The following is a 25,430-nucleotide window of genomic DNA, read 5'->3' on the forward strand; positions in this document are numbered from 1 at the left end:
AGAGGGGGAATGAGGGTGTGTTTGTGTGTGTGTTTTAATGTACAGAAGCACACATACAGTCCATCTGATCAATAAATGTGTGCCTGGACTCAATTTTATACACTGACCATTTTCTCACCCATTCATTTCTAATGGCTGGTCATTTTTGACCGGGAATACACATGAGTGTTCTAAAGTTAAATAAAACACTCAAATTGTTATGAGAATGATCAAATTTGTTTTGTGAGTTCAGATGCCCTGTGTTAACAAAGTCATGGAGCCTCATGCTAGTCAGAATAACAATATTTTTGAGAGAAAAGAATTGTCAATCGGTCACATTTGACCGCAGACACAATAGGAGGGTTAAATAAGTGACTGATAGACTGCTGTTTGAATGGCCTGCCATTCAGCCTCCTCTGAAACATGTGCTGTTGGGCCAATTTATACACCCCATCAGCATACCAGCATACTGTGTGAAGGACAGGTGGTGGTCAGTCTTTTTGCCCAGGTATTAAAAGACCTCAACTGGTTCCACCACTTGTTCCTCTAGCCTGAGTGGTCTGGAGAGAGGGTGTGGAATATTAGTTACCCCCCCCCCCCCCCCCCCCCCCAAACACAGCTCTTTGGTCTTACCTGATTCAATTCCAGGGAGCTCCATATACCAAAAGGCCATGGTGTTTACACACTTCTCGTATGAAAACAGTGAGTGCTCATCTGTCAGGTGGGCCACCAAGTCCATGTCATCAGCGTATTTAAATAGTTTTAGATAGTGACAATCCATTGCTGTTGTAGGTGATTTTGTATGTGTATTTAGAAAAGAGGATAAGTGACAAACCACAGCCCTGTGGGACACCAGTATTTAACATTATATTGTTGGATTTAAAAAAACAAACCTTTAAAAAGTCCTTAATCCATAACACCAGTGCTGAGTTGATTTGTAGTTCCTGGAGTCAGTGCAGCAGTCTGTATGTGTTCAGTGTATTAAAGGCAGATTAAAAGTCCACAAACAAAATCTTGCCATATAAGTTTGGAGAGTCAAAGTGCCTGACAACTGTGTCCAGAAGTGTTATGGTGCGTTTCCGTTGCAGCGAATTTAGCTTCGCTCTCGTTCACCAAGGCAAGTGAAATAGAGTTGGCGAAAGTTTAAAGGCGCTCTAAGCGATGTTGGGTAACGTCACTACTGTTGACGTTCAAACAAAACAGAGAGCTAGCTTGTTACTCCCTCCCCCTCCCTCCCATGCAAATGAAACTCTACTAAACGCACATCTTGTCTGTGATTTGCTGGAAATGTTTGTTATATTTTTATGGTCCAGGTTGGACCAAGTTGTTTTTGTTGCCATTTTTGGAGCCTGGGCTGTCCACAGAGATTGCGTTTTTTTAGAGAGTATTCAGGTCACAGGCAGCTAGCGGATGGTGAGGGGATGTTGGCAGTATGTGACAAAAATGTTTTAGCTTAGAAACCGCGTAACATCGCTTATAGCACCTTTAACTTTATTCAAATGAGAACCATTTGAGAACCAATCAGTTCAGTGTGTTTGTGTTTGGTGCATGAGAGAGGTGGGAGTTACAAAAAAGTCTGACCAAGATGGCAGATGCTGCGAGAGCTGTCGAGGCATGAAGACTCAAACGTTTGCTTTTAGCTGAAAGCCTAACTAGCTTGCTTGCTGCCGCTTGCCAGCCACAACAGCCAAAAGGCTTTCTGTTTCTATGTCCACACCCCCGAGGTGATATTTGGTAAGGAAAAGGAATTATGGTTGTCTCCTTCCATGCCCTGGTTGTCCCCAGGGCATGGAAGGAGACAACCATAATTCCTTTTCCTTACCAAATATCACCTCGGGGGTGTGGACATAGAAACAGAAAGCCTGGCATTCAGGAACTGTCATTCAGGAACAGCATTCAGGAACAGCTGGCATTCAGGAACAGCTGAAAAAGCTGTGCCACTGTGCCGCCCAACTGATCTACACACTCAGTCAAAACTTTAGGAACAGCCGTGGCCTACTGGTTAGCGCTTCGGACTTGTAACCGGAGGGTTGCCGGTTCGAACCCTGACCAGTAGGCGCGGCTGTAGTGCCCTTGAGCAAGGCACCTAACCCCTCACTGCTCCCTGAGCGCCGCTGTTGTTGCAGGCAGCTCACTGCGCCGGGATTAGTGTGTGCTTCACCTCACTGTTTGCTGAGTGTGTTTCACTAATTCACGGATTGGGATAAATGCAGAGACCAAATTTCCCTCACGGGATCAAAAGAGTATATATACTTATACTTAGGAGCTTCCCTGGGATGTAGCTGGGAGAGAATGGAAATTACCCTTTTGCTCCTCCACACTAATTGGTGCAGGGGCATAGCCGGTGTTAGTTGGGGTTCAGTCCTCCATAGGATTCGTTCTGTTGAACCTGGTGTAGAGGTTATTCAGCTTCACTGCAAAGGAAGCGGGAGTTGGACACTGGCTCTTGGCTGCTTTCTGAGCTGGACCCCCCATAGTGTCCAGACCCTTCCTTGCATCCCTCACATCTCCTGGTGAACCTCTCCTCCAACTCATCTTTCTATCGGAGTTTGACTAGATTGGTTTTGTGCCTCAGCTCCCGAGTTCATTGACACATTCAATGCCATTTTTAATGGTTTAGAGAGTGTTGTTGAAATAGAGCTTGACCTGTTTTTTGGAGTGACACTGTCAGCACAGAATGACATTTACAAGTAGACTGAGAATATTCAGGTCACCCTCACCCTCACTTGGGGCAACATCCCCATCCCAGTCAGTGAGCTCAATACACTCCTTTAGTTTTTTTCCACAGAGTCATTACTCCAGACCTGGATGGTTTTAGAATGATTGATTTTGATTTTTGATTTTTTGATTTCTGTCTGTACTTTGGCAGCAGTAATATGTAATTGTGGTCTGAGAAGCCATGTGTATGGAGAAGCGTGGAGACATATGTGCCAGGTATGTTTCCTAGGTCCAGCCTTCTGTCCTGTCCGTTGATGTTACACACTGCTCCAGGGAGTAGCGTGGTGAGTTCACGGTTGTTGAAATCCCCAAGCAGAAAGACCAGCTGATCAGTTGCCCTGGGGAGGGGATTGTTGTAGCTCTCTAAAAAATGCATTCTGCTGCTAGCATGTAGTCTGGGTCCAGGGACATATGCAAGAATCACAGTCAGCGGACTGAACTCACAAGGTAAATAGTGGGGATGAAATGACACAGAAACGATTTTGGAGTGTCGTGAGCAGTCGGTCTCCGCACTATGAAATTGGATGCATCTGTCGTTTTCTGGTTGCATCTGCCTTGCAAAGTTTGCCCCGAACGATTTTCCTGTTCTTCTTGTGTCCCTTCTTGTGAATGTAAATCCATCTAGACTCACTGATGAGCCCTCAGATAACCACAACACAAGCTTGTGTTCTAGTAATCAGAATCAAATTTCACAAGCGCAGGAGCTCATCCATTTTATTTCTCAGTGATCACACATTTGATAGAATAAAAGCAGGTAATGGGAGCTTACTTCCTGGTCTTTGCAGTCTGTTCTCAATAGAATGCGCCAACTTTTTGGAACATTAACTTATTTGCCGTCTAGATAAGATGCGGGTTAGATAAGAGGATACATACCTTTCTCTTCTCTGTGTGCACAATAACCCAGTCTCCTCCATTCTCTCCCTTCTAGCTAGAGGCTAGCTATAGGCTAACTGGTGTAACACACTTGTTGGCATAGGTAGGCGATGTTACCACTAAAAGTGGCATCCAACTCTTCCAAGTCAGTTGCAGAAGGCATAGTAAAATCAAAATAGATCATGTCTGATGCATCATACTTGAATGCATGTCAAAGTTGGGAAGGTGATAAAACAACATAATAATAAAATATGTATAACAATGTTTAGAATCAACCATGAGTCGCTAAAACAAAGGAGCACCCGGCATTCCTGTTGCTAGGAGGAAGTAGTGAAGAATTGTTTTTTAGTTTTATGTTTTGAAATAGCAAAACATAGATTAGATATTTACAAGAGGTTCACCTTGCACCTTGCCTCTTCCATTATCCAATGCAAACCAATTTGGAGTAGTCATCACAGTTACATTACTGGCAGCTGCACACACATAGTGGTAAAAATAGTATCAGTGAAGCCAATCTGGCGAGATCCTGGGAAAAGAAGACAAACTATTCCTGTTATGCTATTGGATGTCAGAATAGGAATGGAAGATAACATACATTGAATACAACACAATCAGGGATTGCGGTTTAAAGACCGAAAACCGGAAACATACAACATTTTTGGGTGAACGTAACTGAAAACAGGTACAAAACCAATTTTACTTGTTCTTGAGTGAGAATGCTATTCTAATTTTAGATAACCGGTTAATAACAGTATTTATTGTTCCCATTAATCTTTCTTTGAATATTATTCAAAAGTCCATAGGCTTGGAAAGTCACCTGCCCACACAGTGTTCCCCAGACCCCTTATAGGATGAATTTTATGAATCAGTGTCTCCCCTGTACAATAGGCTAGACCTGCTAGTTGATAAAAAAGATTTTCATATCCAACACCGTCTAACTGCCTTTTCCAAGTATGTAGCCTAAATTACTGAGACACCACCAAGGACACTTGTAAAATATCTATAGGCCTGTCATGCAGTTGGTAGCACCACACATAGGTTAGGCTATTACAGGGCTTAAAGCAAGGGCATTATCTGTGCCTGAAGTTAGGCTATCAGACATTTTTGAAGATCTAATATTATATAGGCTAATTGCCTACTTTCAAATCTCGCCCCATGCCTGAATTCAGGCACAGTGTTAGCTGTTAGCCTTAATATCTAATATGATTCGATTAGATTCAACTTTATTATCATTTAGCAGAGCACAGGTACAGAGCTTGTGTATGTGCTTTGATTTAGGCTGTTGGGCAAAAATAAAAACCTATAGTATTGTGCCACTTTAAGTGCCCTTTAATAGCAAACTATATTTATATTCGCAAGGAAGAACAGACTGGACTGATGAAATCGTTTTACAACAGGCAAGGTTGGGCACTGTGTATTACACATGTGTCCCTATTTGAAATGTGTGACATAGCACCTGAGCTAGCGCCACAAACATGTGGATAACACATTTTGCTCAGCAGGTATAGGTCAAACCCCTCTGCATAGCTTAATGTGTTTGTGTCAGTGTAGCTTTGGTACATCAGGGTTCAGAGGGCGTCTCTGCCCACAGGAACTCACAGCGCCACATAACTTCCCCATGTAAATCTATGGTCATATATGGAACGTCAGCAGGCCCTAATAGGAAGCTGCTGGGACAGAAATAGACTTGCCCCTATGCTGTTCACGTCATGCTGAGCCCAAGACAACCAAACGGTAGACCTACACTATCAATATTAGTCTGCACTAGGACTATTGTTGTGCCAGTCATGGTGTGTAGCATCCAACTGTACAGAGTTTAATTCAATCCAATGACTGCAAATTCAAGAAAGAAGCCTCATTGACGTCTAATTAATACAGTGCATATGGAAAGTATTCACAGAGCTTCACTTTTAAGCTCTCACAGTTGATGGTGTATGTCAGAGTGAAAACCAAGCCACGAGGTCGAGAGAATTGTCCATAGACCTGCGAGACAGGGTTGTGTGAAGACACAGATCTGGGGAAGGATACAAGAAAATTTCTGCAGCATTGAGTAATCTGGGACGAAGGGCCTTGGTCAGACAGGTAACCAAGGACTCAATGGTCACTATGAATGAGATCCAGAGTTCCTTTGAGAGGATGAGAGAAGCGTAAAGAAGGACAAACACCAGTGCAGCTCAGTGCCCGGTTTCTTCCACACACACCGTTGGGAATTGTGGGCAAATAGTTCAGTCTTCATTTCACCCGACCAGAGGATATTTACTTCTCATGGTCTGAGAGTCGTTCAGGTGCTTTTTGGGAAACTCCAGGCAAAAAAATGGCTCCCATCTGTCCACTCTGCCATAAAGGCCTGATTGGTGGAGTGATGCACTGATGTTTGTTCTTCTTTACACTTCGCTCATCCTCTCAAAGCTCTGGACTCATAGTGACATGGCTAATTTTGGAACAGGTGGACTCTAATCAAGTTGTAGAAGCATCTCAAGGACCAATGATTGAAGTAGGATGCACCAAAGCTCAATTACAAGCATCATAACAAAGGGTCTGAATACTTATGTAAATGGAATATTTCAGTCTTTTATTTTTTTTTTTAATTTACAAAACACTCCAAACACCTGTTTTTTTGTGGAGTGCTGGAGTATTGTGTGTAGATTGATGAGAAAAAAATGAATTGAATCCATTTTAAGATGAGTCTGAAACATAACAAAATGTGGAAAAAGTGAAGTGCTGTGAATACTTTCCGTATGCGCTGTATTTCATTATACTGTAGTTTCAGAAAAAAAAGCTATTTTCAATATAGGATTCAATTTAGCGAGCAATTCTTAATTTCGGTTTCAGGTTTCAGATTTAGGATTGTTAGTGGTGCCATGCCATGATTCCTTGTGTACTATGCACATGATTCCTTAGCCCAGGGGTTCTCAATGTTTTTGGTTCCAAGGAGCCCTTTTGGGGGAGAAAATTTTCCGAGGACCCCCTCATAACCGTAACAATTAAGCATGCCATTTGTATTCTCTGCAGTTGTGGCCAGGTCCACTATCCCATGTTTTTTGGCAAATGTGCAACTGTCAGTTTTGTTTTTTCCGTCACTTGACAACATGGACTGACTCAAACATGTCTACACATTCATCAGCTAGCTGGCTAACAAATAAGCCAAGCTAAGCAGTAGTAGGAATGGTTCTTCATGACCTAAGTGAAGTTAAATGTGGGTAGGAGCAAATAGACACAATTTGCTTGTTTTATGGGTGAAAAGGGGCATCATCTGTAGACATCATCTGTTTTAAAATGATAAAACTCAACTTTATAATTTCAAGCATATTATTTTGCCGACCCCCTGGCTATGGGTCACGGTCCCCATAGGGCCCCCCGGACCCCAGTTTGAGAACCACTGCCTTAGCCTACTGTGAATTCTGTGACCATGAACTAATCCACATAAAAGTACAGGAACAGATGGAAACATTTGACAAAAGCAACAATTAGCATTCAACAATATTCATTACAAAACATCTTACATTACTGGAAGTAAACATTAATCATTTGTATTTCCTGCCCATCATTCCTTTAGTCACACCCAATGGCGAACTTAAACAAGAATGCAGTGTCCTTTCAAGAAGCACATTTGCATTATGCTGCAAAATATTTAAAGTGTTTGTTTGAACTTGATGGCCGTAGTTATTGCTCTAGTCACAAGCTGCTGGTTGCTACTGGTTCTCTTAATGTAAAAAATATAATAAAATGCTCTCAAAATGAGTGAAACTATTTATATGGTTATCTGAGAAATACATACAGCTAGAGTGAGAAATAACCTTTTCATACACCTAAAATCCAATATGACAACATTCTCTTTAAATTTAGTGGCTTTGTGTTTCTGGATTGTTTTGTCATTTAGTCTAGAGAGTAAGACCAGTGTTTCCCATACATTGACTTATTTGTGGCAGCCCACCACAGTATAAACATTGACCACCACACAATGATTTTCCTGGTTGTACTAAATTGTGCTTAAATCTGGTTAGAATCATAACCGCGCTGCACTTATTTGTTAAAAACTGTTGCATTCAAGTTAATTCTGCAAACCTACGTACCACCACAAATAGAATTCAGAAAAACAACAAAGTAGGTCAACACACTGCTTACACAGTCATGACATTCATAAATTCATTAATTAAACATACAAAGATATCAATCATATCAATAGAGAGTTATGTCTTAGTCAGGTCAAGGTTTTTTTTTACCTAGCTGTGAATCAACACTTGTTGATACCTCAGCTGTTGATCCTACAGTGGCTTACTCAGCTATTTTAGACTGCACTAGGTCATGTAATTGACCATGATTCTGTGTGGCAAGGATGTTTGGAAGACATTTAGTCATGCCACAGCTGTTAGTCAACAGGCTGTTGAGAACTAGAGCAGAAACTAATTGCTGCATGCCAGCATTGTTTGAAGGAATAGAAAGTGGTGGTTATCTTTACGGTTAAATAAAAAATTGTGCACTCGACATAACCCAGTCAAGTCTTGAATTTCTTTGAATTTCTTTCTTGAATCTCCCCTTAGGGATCAATAAAGTATCTATCTATCTATCTAAGTCATGTTGTTGAGTTAAGTTGTGCTGTAGTTTCATGTTTATGTGTAATAAACTTGACACTACACATTGACACAATTTAACTAGAGTCAAACCAACAAGATTACTCGATTGGGTTATGCATCATGCTGCAATAATAAATTGCAAGAGCTTGTGCAGTTGGCACTTTGCAGCAAGTGATTTGTTAGCGTAATAATGAAATGTAAAGGCACCCATAGATCTTTGATTGAGTATAAGGTGAAGAAGAAATGCTAAAAGAACCATGTTTTTGGATACCCAGGAGAATATATTGTGCTAGGGTTTCACATTGGTTTCACATTGGTCATTTGGTGGTGGTGATGGGGGAGGGAGGGGGTTGCCATCATCTCATGTCAATCCGGGAATCCATACCCAACCACAACCCTAGCCCTAACCCAAAAATATGTCCTTGAGTTTGTATCCTATCCAGCCTCCTGCTGGGCTGTGGATTGTTCTGTTAGTTTACAGGATCCAATGTAGTAGGCCACATGGGCAGCCCTCAAGCAGACCACATCCAAGTAAAACTGAGCTGTCTGTGTTTGCTGTGGGAAGATGTTTACCCCCCCCCAGTGTGTGTGGAGAGCTGTGAAAAGAAAAGGGACAGCTCGTAAAGTTCGGCAATTTAGCCACGGTGTGCTTATGCTATCACTCTGATGTCATTTTCCTTTCCATTAATGTTGAGCAGAATTATTTCAGTGACACATGGGTGTAGTGCAGCTCTTGTTGTTTTAACGAGGCTATGCCAACCTATAATATCGCAGCTGCTTTCACAGTCCCACAGGCATGTTAAAATTGTGAGAGGGGAACAGTGTGACTGGAAATTAGAGCATTTATGGCTAGAGAGCAAAAGTACAGAATTATAATTATGGTTAAAATTATTTAACAAGTAGGTTGCTTAGTTCTCATCAGTTTTTTTTATTTTGGGCATGAAAGTAAACCCGTGGAAAGCTTGTTGATTTCATGGGAGAGTGCCTTTGAGTAAATGACTGAATTGGTACATACATTGTGGAGAGCACCAGTGCTGAACCTAGAATGCTATCGGAACTCCCCCTATTACTGTCGGTCCCGTATTTCCGCCGTCTTGCGTGTATATGTCACTTAATATGCATTTATATACAAACCAAGACGGCGGATTCCTAAAGAAACGCAAGCACCCACACCATAGGTGTATCTAAATGAGCTATGTGACAATGACAATTTACCGAGACTCGAAGAGCTGTAAACAGTGTTGTAAGGCTGCGTGTACACATCCGCTTGGAGCTCCAGTGGAATTTTAATTTCATGACGAGAATTCTCGGTCTAACCGTTCATGTGCTGTTGAAATGGTGTAAATAGGCGACCCACCAGGCCAGCACTAACCTCCGAGTTCATTTATCAAATGTTATTTTGAAGTATTGAAAGACATCATTGTTTTAGAATTTTCGAACGAAAATGGTGATAATTGGAGGCGTTACAATAAAAAAAAGGTTTTAATTTTTTTTTTTTTAAGATTTTAATTTTACAGGGTAGTGGTCATTCCTCATCCTAATGTTCTAATAAAGCTTACTGTATATATTCTGGTAAATCAAGAGTTGCTTGCCATTTTTACTTTTTACACCATAAAATGGCCATCCTCTAGCACTTTTTGGGCCCTAATTCAAATGGCAGGAAAAGTGCAGAGTCTGTCAACAAGCAAAGTCACATAAACTATAGCTATAGTGTGGCATTTGGAAGGACTGTGCTGACCCATTAATGTTTACAGTTAAGGTCTTGTCCATGCTGTCTAGTGGCATTTCACAGAGAGAATTGTAAATTGAATTGTGTATTAAATAAATATAAAAGAGGAAAAATAATCAACTATCACATCTTAACCCCATGTGGCTAGCACACATAAAATGCCATAATATATATTCATGTGTTCTTGACAGATGTGAAAATGTAAGGCATGTTACACTTGTTGCAATATGGAAGGCTTTACAGTGTTGTTTGCCATTTTTGTATAGTACAGTATTTTATTTATTGTCCTAGTGCAACAAGGTGTTGCAGCCCACGGCTTGTTGGATGAAGCAGGATCGTCTGCCTAAGTGGCCAGGCATTAGACAGCCCATTCATTTATTTTTGACCTCAAGGCACATTAGGTGCTTGTGTGTGTTTTCAGGGAGACAGCTGGGCAAACACTGTGACACATTAGGGGCCAGAGTGGCAATCACAGAGCTTGCAAAATAGCTTGCAAAATTTTAAATCAAGTTTGTCCATTGTCCATTGGACAAACTTGATTTAAAATGTTGCATTATTTTGTTAAACTTCCTGAAAAAAAGTTATGTAGCCTAGAACTGTTGTGTAAACCCAGTGAGAACACAGACTTGTCAAAAAGTGTTTGTGATGGATCCTCCCTATGTCAACTCACAGCTCACAGCTCAGTCTGTGGATTATGGACATATGATGTGTTAGCATAAGAACAATGCATAAAGGAGTGGAGAAAGGAGTGGTTGAGCTTCAGTGAAAACAAAATACATGTTGTGGTGTAAATGGAATATCATGAGATATACACATTTGTCCATAATGGACGTTAAAACAGTATTGATCTCATTGTTTCCAAAATAAACAAACATAAACACAAGTGTTGATATTTATAAGTCCCTTGATCAAACTGGTTTATTTGCTCTTAGATGAATGCATTAATATCAATGGATGGCTACACCCAAATTGCAGTGCACTTTGCAGTTTCAAATGAGAGCCCTGTGTTATAAAAGTGGAAATAAACTAGTCCACAGACTGTATCAAGTCTGGATGTTTAGTCTTCCCAAAATTGGGAAGAAACATTGTACATTTGCAATTGAGATTGTTGATTGTGAATGTGTTGAAAAGACTGTGATTTGTTGGGCAGATCAGCCACCTGTAATTGGAAGATGCTTTCTCCTGGTCTGGTCCATTCGGTATTATGCACAGCAGTGATTTATCTACAGGTGTGCGTGACGTCCCTTACTCTGACAGCACACTCTGTGCTCAACACCCTGATCCAGTTTGGGTAGATTTTTCACTAGATTGGAGTTGACCAAATGAGGCCAATGCATCAGCCACTGTCAGCTGCCATTACGCGTGCAGACAATTTCTGCAAAAATGTCTGCGCTGTCGGGATAGATGCACCAGATGTGTCACTGTTCAGATGCCACGCGATGCTGTGGCTAATTAGCTTTTTCACTTGATGATTGCCAGTGTAACCAAAGCGTGCCTTGTAGCTTGTGTTCCCTGGATTCAAACAAAAATGGGCTCATGTTTCTTGCCCTGTCTTGCCACAACACATCGCACTTCCAGCTTGTGTGAGAAAGGAAAATAAACAAGACCATTAGCTACTGTATATAGTATATAAATAATAATTATCTCTTGGTTGGCAGCGATGAAAATGGAAACTGCACTAACAGTGTGGACAGGATTTGTGTCATTCGTTACCCTGTACTGGTATAATGAGTTCTTCTAAACAGTGTAATGCAATATTAGTTACTCTGAAATATTAATTCAGCATAATAGATGCAAAAAATGCAGTACATGTAGCTATAGCCTATTTATGTAAATTAGGTGGATATTAGATATTATCTGCTCAGAGCTGTCCTCATAAGATGATTTACAATATAGTTCAGTTTATAGTTGCCTTTACATGAAAATGTATTCATTTACATTCAGAGTACAGTGTCATAATACAATGGATGAAATAATTGTATAAATTAGGGAGGGCATTTCTTAGTACAACATTATAATAAGCTGTGCCAAGTCTCTGGCATTCCCCACGGTGTGCTGACCTGGCCGGCGAAGCATGCTTATGGTTTGTTTTAGAGAGTAAACATTGCCTATTTGTTGGCATGATATCCACACATTTTGTAACTCTAGTCATAAACAAGACAGATGGTCCTCATGGCAGTCCTCTGATCATAGCTAGCAAAAACGTTGTGTTCTTGTTGATGGTTAGACTGACCAACTGGGGAGTGGAAAAGTTCAATATAGTATTGTGACCTTTATGCAGTGAGTAGCTGATTTGTTTATGTCATAAAATTGGCATAGAAGTGACTTCAAAGTGATGGATTCCCGCTGCTACAATGTAAAGTGATATGCAACTGGTATGCGATAATGTAAGAGAGTTATCCTTCAAGGTTGTTTAGGTGATGATGACAAATAGAAAGAAATGGTATATTATACATTTAGATGAAAAAATGACTTAACAGTCTTTTCCAGTTTGTTAATCAACTGATGTGATCAGACATTGGTAGCACTTTTAACATGTACAGTATATAGCTGCATTCATTGGGAATGTAAAAAAAACCAAACATATATAACATATTTAAGCAGGTAAAGGGTGATATATATATATAGATAAAGATTATTTAAACATATAAAGTATGAAGTTGCAAAAAAACTATGCCATTATAGATGATTGCAAAAACAGCAAGAGTGTGTTTAAATCAAATTAACGCTCTGAATGAATGACATCCACGTCCTGCTGATGCAAAAGTTAGACAAGCAGCTTCCTCTGAGTCATCACATTGTATTATGGAGATCATTGTTTAAAAGAGCTACTCAGCAGGGTGCTTGTCTAAAAACACTGACAAACTACTAACAAAAGTTCTGAGGAAAGACAGGTCTTTATTTTGTTTTTCTATTTTTTGTCTTCAAAGGCCACTTGAACATTTACCCTTAAAGACCTTCTGTCCGGACCTCTTTTTGTGCGTTTACTTGTTTAGCCAAAGGGAGTTAAAGAGAGATACTACTACAGTAGGCTGTTAGGAAAGAAGACACCACTCATTTGTGTGTGCGGTTTCCTTATATCTTGTTGCTGTCTTCTATTTACAACACTAAGGGAAGGGAGAGAGAGAAAATTAGAGAAATTCAGCATGCAAAACATTACACATACCTTGCGTAATTAAGATCACTACAACTAGAAACTTCAACCTGGCCTTGAATGATTTGAAAGAGAAAGCAAGAAGGGCTTTCTGTGCCATTAAAAAGTCTATCCAATTTGACATACCAATTAGGGAATCTGGCTCAGCATTTTCCAATCAGTCATAGCCCAATTGCATTATATGACAGTGAAGTGTGGGGCCCATCTTAAGCACAGTGGGTTTGGAAAATGGGACAAACACCCAGTTGAAACCCTGCATGCAGAGTTTTGTAAAAACATCTTCAAAGTAAAGAGGAGCACACAATGTATGCAGGGCTGAATTAGGCCAATAACCGTTATCAATTAAAACTGAAAAACAAGCCAAAATCAAATTCTGGGAACAAAATCAAATTCTGGCAAGTGACCCTAACTCGTATTGTTTTAAAGCCCTGAAAAGACAACAGATAAGTACAAAAATAAGTTCCCTCTGCCAGCTAGTATTGAGGCTCACACAAACTAACGAGAATAATCGCAGTAATATGAACAATAGTCGCCACAGGACTATGCCATCCTTGCACAAGCAGTCCAGCCAAACCAAATTATAAACACAGAAAAACAAAACTGTCTTACATATTTGACATATTCAGAAAAAAGACAAAATAAACTGCAATGCTGTTTGGACCTGAACAGAGACTACACTATAACAGACTACCTGTCCCCAGTGTCAAACAGAGGAAACAATGTCAAACAGAGGAAACCCTTGACCAGGTACAGATTAAGCAACCACAGCCTGGCTATTGAAAGAGGCAGACACAGGCAAACCTGGCTGGCCAGAGAAGAGAGACTGTGCTACTGCTGCTACGGCATGATAGAAACAGTGTTTCACTTTTTGAGTTAATGCTGCCAATTAATAGGCATCCAAAATTAATGATTTCCTAAATTGAAAATAATCTACCTAGATTTTGAAATTCTAGACAATCGAATTCTAAGAATGTTATTAGGTGAGGAACAGGATTGTGGCGGAGTTGCAGCCATATATTTAGATGCCTGCCACACTTGAAGAAACAAACAAGCAAACACACACACACACACACACACACACACACACACACACACACACACACACACACACACACACACACACACACACTAACCTGAGTACATGAGTAGGAAATATCTGCTCTGAACCATGTCTGTTGTACATGGGATCTTCTTTTGAATTGAATTGAAATGCGAGAGAGAGCAGACTGTGAAGCACAGATTGCACCCTATTAATGGTATACAAGATCCTCAGGCAGCAACAAAACATTTTTTTGTCTTTTGTCTACTGATATTTTTAGTGCCAAAATTTCACCTCTAGCTTCAAATTTGACATCAGGTCCAAATTGTGCATACTGTAGTTGAAGCAGGAGTGTCACTGTGGAGGTTGGAGGATGCTTTCAGAGACAGAGAGAGGGAGAGAGAGAGAGAGAGAGAGAGAGAGAGAGAGAGAAATTGTAACTGGAGACAAATTGAAAAATGTTTAAAATGTGGTTTATGCTTCATCTATCTATGTGCTGTAAAGCTGATAGAAATCATCTGTCCTAGCTCTACAGAAACAGCGTTACAGAAACAGATTTAGGATGTGGATAAAGCTTGCCCATCAATTCTGGGAATCAGATTCTGGCAATGACACAATCAAAGAATTTCACAGTGAGAAAAAAACAAAAACAAAAAAAACAATTAGATTTTCAAACACTCCAAACTGCGGGATCTAAGCTCACATTATCTCAGAAACACAATATTTTCCATCTGAGCCTGTCAGCATATGTTTGTATTTATGGCTATGTGCCATCTCTAGACATGGGAACAAACTAACAGAAATATTTCCATTGTCCTGTAATGCAGTACCAAGATCTAAAACAGATTGGCCTGTGTGTTTGTTTACCCTTGTTACATGTTTTGTGAAATAAGTGTGTCAAATTGATGAATGAGTTCAGTGAATGTGTGCCTATCAGTCATAATAAATTACTGTTGAGAGTTAAGCTTATCCAAGACAGCATTAAATAAGTAAAGGCTTATGTAAAACAACCATAAGCCTTTACTTATACTTAGGGGCAGCCATGGCCTACTGGTTAGCACTTCGGACTTGTAACCCGGAGGGTTACCGGTTCGAACCCCGACCAGTAGGCACGGCTGAAGTGCCCTTGAGCAAGGCACCTAATCCCTCACTGCTCCCCGAGCGCCGCTGTTGTTGCAGGCAGCTCACTGCGCTGGGATTAGTGTGTGCTTCACTTCACTGTGTGTTCACTGTGTGCTGAGTGTGTTTCACTAATTCACAGATTGGGATAAATGCAGAGACCATAATTTCCCTCACAGGATCAAAAGAGTATATATACTTATACTTATACACTGAATTGTGTTAACATATATAAACTTGATTAGTAGCAGTTATTTAGTTTGCTGGTACTGTGACTTTCATTCACCATTATATTTCTGATAATTGGAGATGGGTAGCAGCTTACAGCTGATAGGTAACTTATTTGACCTCTGTACTCCCTCAAAGGCCTTGACAAATACACAAACCATGTCTGATGCTGGGCCTCCACTAAAAGCTCTGAAGCTCCTCACTGAAAGATTTATGAGTCCGAGCAAAGATTTAGAAGCACCCTGTTAAATTGGTTTTCTGCTCAGTTCAAGTGGTTCAGTTTCAAGAGTTTTTATGGTTTTAGTGGTGGTCTATATAACACACACAGATGACTGTGTTTTAGGTAAACCAACATGCCAGATCGACTTAGTGCCTCAATCAAAAGAATCCAGATAGATAGTTGGATGACAAACGTGAATAACTCTGAACATTGTTATGGCATGGAAATGGCACAGGTTCCCTAAACAGCAAAGAAGTGGGTTGAAGCTCCACCCGTTCCATCAGTTATTGCTACATGTCTTCACCATATGACTTGCATATCTTATTTTCCTTAGGTTAGATACACAGCTTGAACATTTTGTTGAACATGGTGTTAAAATGTTCAAGTGAAATCATAACAGACTTTCTTTACCACTCACCATTGCTGTTTTCCTCCATGTGCCTTTAGGCAGCTCTGCCACTTTGGGGTTGCACATCATTGAATTAGTTCAGAAAATTCAAACCCAAAAAATATGCCATCCACCCACATTTCAGTCAATTTTCCAGTTGGCCGGGAACACATATATCTGTATGTGAGACAACTCATACGGTTGTGCTGAACATTTGACAAGATGGCAATTTATTAGCCTGATGTAGTCATACTCAATTCTAGTTAGAATATGAGTCTGATACTGCTCCATTGGGACGTAATTATGGTCACCTGTCCATCATCATAAAGCCCGGTTTGATTGGTCCGCCAGATCTAGGGCGAGCATAGTTGCTCCACAACGGAGCAATGCCAGACCAAACTTCCCGACCTCAAATGTTGTGGGCGGGACTAAGTTCGGCTGGCACCCAGGCTAGCAATTTATCCTCATGAGCAATAAATGCTCAAACATCAAAACTCTACCTATTAACTTGGAGCCAGGCAGGAAAAGTCGTGTCCCCAGTCGTTTTTTACTGATATGAGTCCAAGCCATCTCACATTTATCTTGGAAAAATAACTTTTAATGTTTTGTGTTCATCTGTGCTCCTTTCATTGTGATTGTATGCTATGGTAGTACTTTTGGTTTGCATGTATACACCCCCTCCAAGACTGATTGGTTTGTGTTTTTTCTGCAATGTAATGCAAGTGCTATGCACTTAACAAGTAAGATGTATATAATTGGAGTTGGAGTTTTGGCATGGCAGTTATTTTGCCTCAACTAAAGTGTTATTTTAGTGATCTTTGAAAATGAGGTTAGAAGTAAATGGCATTATAGAAGAAATGGCTATGTTAGTATACTGCTGTCACATTTATGGTATGTGTAGAAGTAAAACATGCATAGAACATAAACCTCCATTTTACAGCCACCAAGTGGTATGTAACTAGTCTGCTTTGTTCATAATATGCTTTATATAGTTTGAATAGATTATTATGACTACACATTTTTGGAGTTATTATTGTTTGACCAGGAACAAACTTTGTTGCAAAACTATACTTAGGTAACTCGTACATGGGCATACTCTACAGCATATGGTTCCTTATCTCAGCTCCACAGTGAGCTGGTCTTATCTCGTCAAAGCAACCTGTTGCATCATATACAGTTTCAACTGTTCACAACAATATTCTAACATCAAATTAGTGAATGTTATGTTGAGGCAGGTTTGCCGACTTCTTCCATATTCTGAATTTTATTTTATGGCCTCTAATTTCATATACATGGTTGTACATAAATGTAGCATTGTAATATTGATTTTTTAAATACACCAAAATAAAAAATAAGAACATTTGTTTTTATAAAAACATTCACACACTTTGAGACAAATAATAGTTTTACTAATTCCATGGCTAATTTGTACAGAGGAGGTATCGACATATGGGTATAACAATAAAAAGTGCACTAGCAAGATCTGTACTTTCATCTAAATTCTGCACCAAAGACACATTTACCTGAGTGCATCTCTGTTTGACCCTAAACACACTCCAATTAATAATGCATTTCCTGCATTAATGCCAAACAGGTAGGATGCATTAAGCTTCCACAGAGGAGGGGATAAGTCACCACACACAGCCAAAAGAAAATCTTGTTTGTCTGAACTGAACAACTTAAAGATGTATTTGTAAAATTCTACATGTATACATTTGAAAGAGAAATGCGTAATTTATGTTGTTATTATCATTAAAACAGATGTCGTTCTGAAGCCACAAATAGAGTTTCAGTGTTATGGTGCATTCCATTTCTCAATTTCAGGACATTCATTGCATGTATTTAAATTGATCTGGTGCTGTTAGAATACAGACAAATATTGTGACTACTGTTTTCCAGACTTTGAACAAGCAGCCTCTTTATATAATTTCCATAATATCTATACATACCTGTATTTCTCTTTTAAATTTCACATTTTACTTTATTGCCAAGGTGTAGTTTGTGTATGGGAGACTATGACTCTCTCTCTCCACATCCTTGACACATATACAAGTCTTATTCAGAGGCTTGTGTATTCACTACCATGCCCTGGAACTCGTTTGGCATACTTCATTTGATCAGATTCAGTTTCATGTTGGTTTATATCCACTTGAGTAGGGAGTTGAGTGGATCTTTTGAAGGGCTTGTTTCAGGTCAGCAAACACCACAGTTGTCCTTGATGTTCCTGCCGACAGTTCCAGCTGCTACTATTCAGTAAACAGTATGCTAATAATAATATACTTCCTGAACATTTTAGTTCTTACAAAGTTAGGGTTTGTATATGTTTATGGGTATTGGTATTATTTTGTTGAATTGTATTTAGTCAATATTCATATTAGGTTATAACTTTACCTTAAACTGTTCATTTTGATGTTAATGTAATAATTATTGATGCCATTGTAAGTTGCTTCAGACAAAAGTGTCTGCTTAGAATCATAAACATAAGTACTGTCATAAAAATGTTAAGGCTTGTGAACAAGATGGTGTGTTCAGTGGAGCCTGTTATGTGCTTGCCCCAACCTCAGAGCAGCTACACTCAAGGAAGGCTTTTATACCTTGGAGAATAAAGAGCATAGGACAATGATCAGTTGAACTCTGTAGGGCTTAGAAATGGCATATACCGGTACCTATCATGTTGTGTCCCAAAAACAAAGACCGTTTGTACATTCAGTGCCATACCTTGTCTTCTTTAAAAGTGTACTTTTGGAAGTAAGTACTGTAAACATAGGGTTATGTCAGTAAGAGTCTTCTCCATTTTACTAAGCACATTTTATAACATTTTGTGCCTAGTCTATGTTTACGTTTTGCTGACTCATACACTTCCATTGTAAAGGATTTTCAAATGTATGATTTTAGTGTTCAAACTGAGTACTGGATCAATTTCATTCATTTATATCTACAGTGAAAACGTACACCCAATAATGTTGAGTTTTATGGGACGCAAGTCCCCATGGTCAACGAATTGTTGACCATGGGGACAGGTGTACTTACCAATTACCCACACTTTGTGGCATGACTAAAGCACCACCTTTCACTCTGTGCTATCCTTAATACTGTGACTAAACCTGTCTGACTAAACAGCGTCATATTCAGTCAGTCAGTCAGTCAGTCAGTCAACAGTCAACACATTTCTCATTTCTAAAGTCACCTTGTTGACTATTTATTGATCTTGACTTCCAGGTGGAGAGAATAGTGGACAAGCGGAAGAACAAGAAGGGCAAATGGGAGTACCTGATCCGGTGGAAAGGCTACGGCAGCAAGGAGGACACCTGGGAGCCCGAGCACCACCTGCTCCACTGCGAGGAGTTCATCGACCAGTTCAACAGCCTGCATCTGCACACAGATCGCCGAACCACCAAACCAGCCGCCAAGTCCAGTGGGGGCTGCCCTCGGCACCTCAGCCGTCCAGGCGCCCCGGAGCACACGCGGGCTCGAGGGGACCATCGGAAGAAAAAACGTCCTTCTGTGACAGGGACTGTGGCTGGGGTCGGGGGAGGGCTTGGGCTCGGGGCCGTTGGAGGAGCAGGACTGGACTCCCAGCATAAACCCAGAAAGGTGCCAGCAGGGAGCAAGCCGACCGGGGACAGAGTGACCAAAACTATGCCATACAAGAGCGTGCCAGGAGGGCTTCAGTTTGTGCCTTCTCCTCGCAGCCCTAACGGACTACAGAATGGGGATGTGGACCCCTTGCATTACAGGACTAATGCCAGAACAGCACATGCGATGCCTAGTGGGGAGAGGATGGAAAGAATGCTTGGGGATATGGACATCAGTGGAGCTCCACCGCACATGAGCAGATTAGGTTAGTGCTTCATTCTTATGGCGTATTGCTATTTATTCCCATTCCTTTCTCTCTTTTTCCACATTGTTGAAATCGGTGGTCAGCTACGGCTTTTAGAAGTGGTGGATTAACATCGCATATTAAGAGAGTTTCAGTCAATTGCAATGCAAATGAACTTAGATTTGGCATAATCTACAACATAATCTACATGTCTCGCAACACCTGCTTAGTGTAATGGGTGTACTATTCCAGTAATCTCCTTAATTTGGCTCTCTAGCAGCGGAGGTTAATATATATTAAAATATTACCGTGAGGTTTTCTTTCAGCCAGTTTCATCATGTGTGAAGTATGAAATGTAGTCAGAAATAACAGTGCAGTGATAAGATACAGAACTGTATGTTCCATAAACTCAGGGGTCAAGAATAAAAACAGTGGATGTCTTCAGTGCTGTCTTTGGCCTGTGCCTGTTTAATGCTGGGAAAAGACTTATGACCATACACTATGTGAGCGGGTCATAACAAACAGAGTTCACTGAGACAACCCAGACTCAATCATGGCAGAAAGAGCTCATCTAGGACTTCTGAAAGTTTGAAATAAATAAAGTTGTTGCTGACAGTGTGACTCATGTAGCAATGATTGTTAGTGTGAGGACATTCTTGTTCACTGCGTGAGCTGACTTCATAAGTGCCCTTCCCGTCCCTTATCTATCTTATCTCTTTGTTCATTGTCGTCTGCAAATTTACAATTTCCAGTGTGTTTCATGTGCTGTTCAACAGACTAGAAACCTCCAACAGAAAAGCCAAAAGATAAATCTAATCCAAAATAGTTTGACCATTGGCGGTATCACTCAATAGTGTCAATATTGATAGCCATTCTTTGTAAAACATCCACTGTGCAATTTACTAGTCTTTTTGCTTAGTTCAGTATCACAACATAATAGTGGAGTATACCACACATCAGCATAATACAGAATAATAGACTCTTTCTGGGCTTTCTTCTTCCTGTCTGTCCCCGGATAGGAAGGGAGGGAGGGAGGGAGAGACAGACAGACAGACAGACAGACAGACAGACAGACAGAGTCCTATTTCCGCTGTTTTAACCATTGACATTGCCATCAAAATAGATTCTATGAGTCATATCCTCTGAAGCTGTGTACCCTTGTAATTGCAATAATAATGTCTGCAAATGAGAGACATGAGTTTTATATGTTTGTTTCTTTAGTGCTGCCCGAAGCATACATACAAACAAACCAACAAACTAACTAACAAACAATAAGCTGTATTTCCTAAACATCTGTATTTCCTTTCTACAGATGGCCAAATAGGATAACCTACATGTGTGACAGTTTTGGGATAGCAACCATACAGTACCATGTGTCGCCCCCTTTTGTGGCTTGTTCATTGTGTTCCATATAACTCTGGTAGAATCATGTGAATACTGCCGTTCTACATTCTGTATAGTTCCTTTTGTGGAATGAAAATAAATGATGGTGAGGCAGCACATTTATAGTTCAGCTGTACACTGGTATTTGCCTTTCCAAATTCAAGGGAAGGCAAAGACCCTGAAATGTAATATGATTAGGTTAGAGGTCAGGCACAGTGTTCGTAGGCGCTGTTTCCTCTTCAGTAATTTGCTCTGTGGTTATATTGTAATGTCCTCTTGTCCCATGCTATCAATGTCTGCAGGTCTGTGCAGAATATTTTGGTTTGCCAGAGATTATCAAGGTCATGCTTTCAGTTGAAAACAGATGATTATATAGTAGACCCCTCTAGTGCCAGGAAAGGTTTAATGTCAACTCTGAAAATTGTGTTGTTCCACCAAACATTTATTTTCTGCCTATGCCAATTCAAGTCTCTTTGTCAAAGTGAATTAAGATAGTAATCTGGAGGTGATGGCACCATTTTGAAGCCAAAACAATAGCTACAACAGAGATGCGGAGAAGGACAGAGAAGGTTAAGGTCTCTCTGACTTTCTGCATTGATATGCTCTTACGAAGACACTGAAAACACACAGACACAGTGAGCAGAATACCATTTGATTTGATTAAGTGATTTGGAATAAGCCCTGAAAACAAAGGCACTAATTGGACAGTTTTTGTTCTCACCACTAAACCATACCATCAAGCTGTACAGAGACGGGGTATGTGGCCACATCTGTGCTACCAGTGTGGCCAATGGGAAACCAGTAGGGTGCGCAGAACTACTTACAGAATTTCCCCCTGGAATTGGGCTCTTAGGAATTCCAAAAGTTTGGTTCCATATTGAAGAAAGAATACCCACTCAGGTGAAAGTGCCCGCAAGCAGAATTCCAGAATGTCTTATAAATAAGCTAATGGAATAGGTTGAAGCGTGGTAAAAATATATCCCTAAAAACAATATATAAATTCCAAGAACTTCTAAGAACAGCATGCTACCAGGGAGGGTATTTAAGGAGACCTGACAAAACCTCTTGGCCAGAAAAGCCTTAATCAATATTTTAAGTGTCCATTAATACTGACCTAGTCCGTCTGAAATTGTTTTTGTGTCAGTGACACTTTTTTAACATAACAACAAAGATACCATATAAGTAAATATACATATAGTGATTAAATATATGTTATGTACTCTGTGGTAAATAAATATTGTACCATACAGAACAATACAGTACAATACAGAACAATACAGTACAGTGCAATAAAATACAATGCAATACAATGCAATGCAATGCAATGCTGGTGAGGCTTAGGGAGGGCATCAGAATAGTGTGAGTCAGCCCCCCCCCCTCCCTCTGAAATGTGGACAAAGTTAGAATATGAAGAAGAGTTGAAGGTACAGCGAAGGTCTTGATCAGGAGTGATTGTTTATATATGTATCCAAGCCGTTCCTTTAATAATTAAATTGTTAACTGATTCTATTCTGTCTACTGAGTCTTTCTGGTAGAAATATAGAGAACATAACAGCTGCCTGCACAGCGTGTATACAAGAGAAGTTTTGTTCCCCAAAAGTAACCTGCTGTATTTTTTTTTCCCCCCTTGGCCTTGTGAAGACACTTCAATGGTACTATTTCTATCATCTCAAATGCCTGTCTGTCTCTATAGACCACTGACCTATGTAGCCTACACTGGGTTATTTACCTGAACCATGATGGAGAGGAATACATGGATTAAACTTTGCAAGAAGTCTCAACGTTTCTACAGACTGCACCACCTGCTCTGCATTGTCTAGCAGTGTCTAGCATTGGCAAGGAATTTTACCTCCTTCCCTGGAGGGGCCAAGTCCCATATTTATCGATCAACCCTAGGAACTGCTGCAGTCCCGCAGGAACTGCTCACCGGAGGCCCAGAAGGAGGGCTGCTGCCGATTGGCCAGCTGCTTGGCCCAGCAGGGTGTCGGTAGTCTTCCTCAGCCATGGTTCTTTTACCAGCAGCCTGCTAGTTTGTTTGCAACATTACGTCCCATTTTGCAGTTAAAATATGTCTAAATGATCACATTAACATTTTTTTTTTTTTTAGTTTTACTTCAAAAGTAAACCCTTATTAGCTTTTTTTTGTTTTACCTTAAAGCAACACCAACGAGTTTTTTGTACCTTAAAATAATGTTTCCAAACTTGTTTCAGTTTGTGGTTCATCAACTCGTAACAGGGTGAACGGCACTTCTGCATTCGCTTCGCGTCCCTCTATCAGCTATAACTGCACTGTGTAAGTTTGCCAGATCGGGTAGCGGATCTGTAGTTCGATAGAATGAGACATAAGAAACTACAAAATTGCCTTGCATCTGATGTTGCAATACATCATACTTTCATAAAATCATGCAACATATTCTACCTTGTCTCTGGACATCGTTATTTGCAAAGCCGGTGCTGGATAAACAAATAGCATGCGTGCGGCTTAGGGAAAGTTTGTTGATGTTGCTTTAAAAATATCATCTTATTAGCTCAATATATCTCCCATATGATGTATATGTAGACCAGTGTTGCATGTGGCTTCTAGCAGTCAGGTCTGGTCATTGGCAGAAAATATTGTGAAACTGAAAAGACATGGGTATGGTGCATGACTGCTGACCTGAGACTGCCAGGGTTTATACCTTGAGACTGGTTAACACTTTTGATAAAAGTTGCATCTGTTGTGCAAGGTCAAATCACCAAATAGAGAATGGAATGGAAACCAACTGTTGTTTGGATATCTAAAAATGTTGCATAGAAATCTAGAATCTCTGAATTGGTTATGCTTCAACATTCACCCATCCACCCTCATATTGGTTCTGAAAAAAAGGTAAAGACATTGCCCTTTGTTGGAGCCTGGATTTGGGAAAGCATATTATGAGAGCTGTTTAGAGCAAATGTCTCTAACTTAGACATTTGATAGATGGGGGCCCTGAACAGTAGGACGATGAATGTAGTAAACATATAGTCTTGATTCACAAATATAAGGGCCCATATGAATCCACATTGTCCTTAAATCTTTGTACTTTTCCATTCTGATTGTCATCCTAGGATACTGATTGCTTTGCCTGTTCTGATTAACAACAAAAAGGACAGATTTTATACAGTCTAATTCTCATTTTGGCTGTCGCTAGAGATGCTAGATGTTTAGATTTTGATATTGTGTCTGTTGTACAAGATGTTGACAGCGCAATAACGAACAGGAAACTGCAATTAAGGCAATTAAGGCATGTGTTAGGAAGAAGGATGTTTTGGCTGTTCTGCCTACTGGATTCACAGTAGGCTGTTTCATTGCTCTGATTAGTTAGGTCTATCCAATTGTGTGCGAGGCATTTTTCCCCAGTATCGGTTGAAACACACACCCAATAATCACGTCCCAAACATGCAGTATCAGACACAAATTCTGAATAGAATTGAGTATGGCTGCTTCAGGCTACTTATTTCCAAGCTTTGAGGCCTATCTTTTGGAATGGTTTGCATTGCTTACTGCTGGCGTCCCTGCCATAGTCAAAATACATGTTTAACAACCCCTTCAAAGGGTTTGACAGCTTTAATTCAGAACACATGGCATATTTGGTGGATTTTTCATAGTATTTTTAGCACTTGCCAGCATAGCAAATGCTGTGGAGAAAAGAAATACATTTCTGTGACTGGCCCAAAATGTGTAACATATCATTTGTCTTAATTAGGATGAACAGGTGTTGTGCCCGTCAGGACAAGCATCTGCCTGTCAGACGTCTAGCTTTACTAAGGCAACCTGCGTGTCAGGAGGTGGGACTCTGCACACACTCCACTGTACACTGACTGATGAGCTTCAAAACAGCTGGCGAGATCCCACACTGCAGCTGCACCTATGGACTCTCCACAGAGAACCATTGTACCAGGTGGAAATAATTAGGTTTACTCCACCTTGCGTCTGAGGAGAGACTCGGAGCTGTCTGATAGGTTGCTCCAGCGATCAGCACACAATCTACATTGGAACATACAGAGACAACCTCCTCAACCTAGAAGAATTGCTGGCCCATAAACCCAAAGCGTTTCGAGTGGCTGCCTTTTTAGTTCAGGCTTGTCAATGACAGTGCTTGTATTGATTCTGAATGGCTTCATGGTCGCTCAGTAAGTGAAAGCATTATGGGCCTCTCCTCAGTACCTCAAGAGACTCTTAAGAAT

General features: G+C 40.3%; 1 protein-coding gene across 2 annotated transcripts in view; it reads left to right on the plus strand.

Annotated features, from left to right (window-relative positions):
- The window catches only part of LOC121681860 (chromodomain Y-like protein 2), a 43,344-nt gene that overhangs the window by 3,493 nt on the left and 14,421 nt on the right, over positions 1 to 25,430 (plus strand). For both annotated transcript variants that reach the window (XM_042061804.1, XM_042061803.1), the window contains exon 2: positions 19,241 to 19,862. In XM_042061804.1, the coding sequence (XP_041917738.1) occupies positions 19,241 to 19,862 (622 nt within the window). The remainder of the gene's footprint in view (positions 1 to 19,240; positions 19,863 to 25,430) is intronic.

The sequence above is a fragment of the Alosa sapidissima genome, chromosome 14 (assembly GCF_018492685.1).
Source record: "Alosa sapidissima isolate fAloSap1 chromosome 14, fAloSap1.pri, whole genome shotgun sequence".
Taxonomy (NCBI): Eukaryota; Metazoa; Chordata; class Actinopteri; order Clupeiformes; family Clupeidae; genus Alosa; species Alosa sapidissima.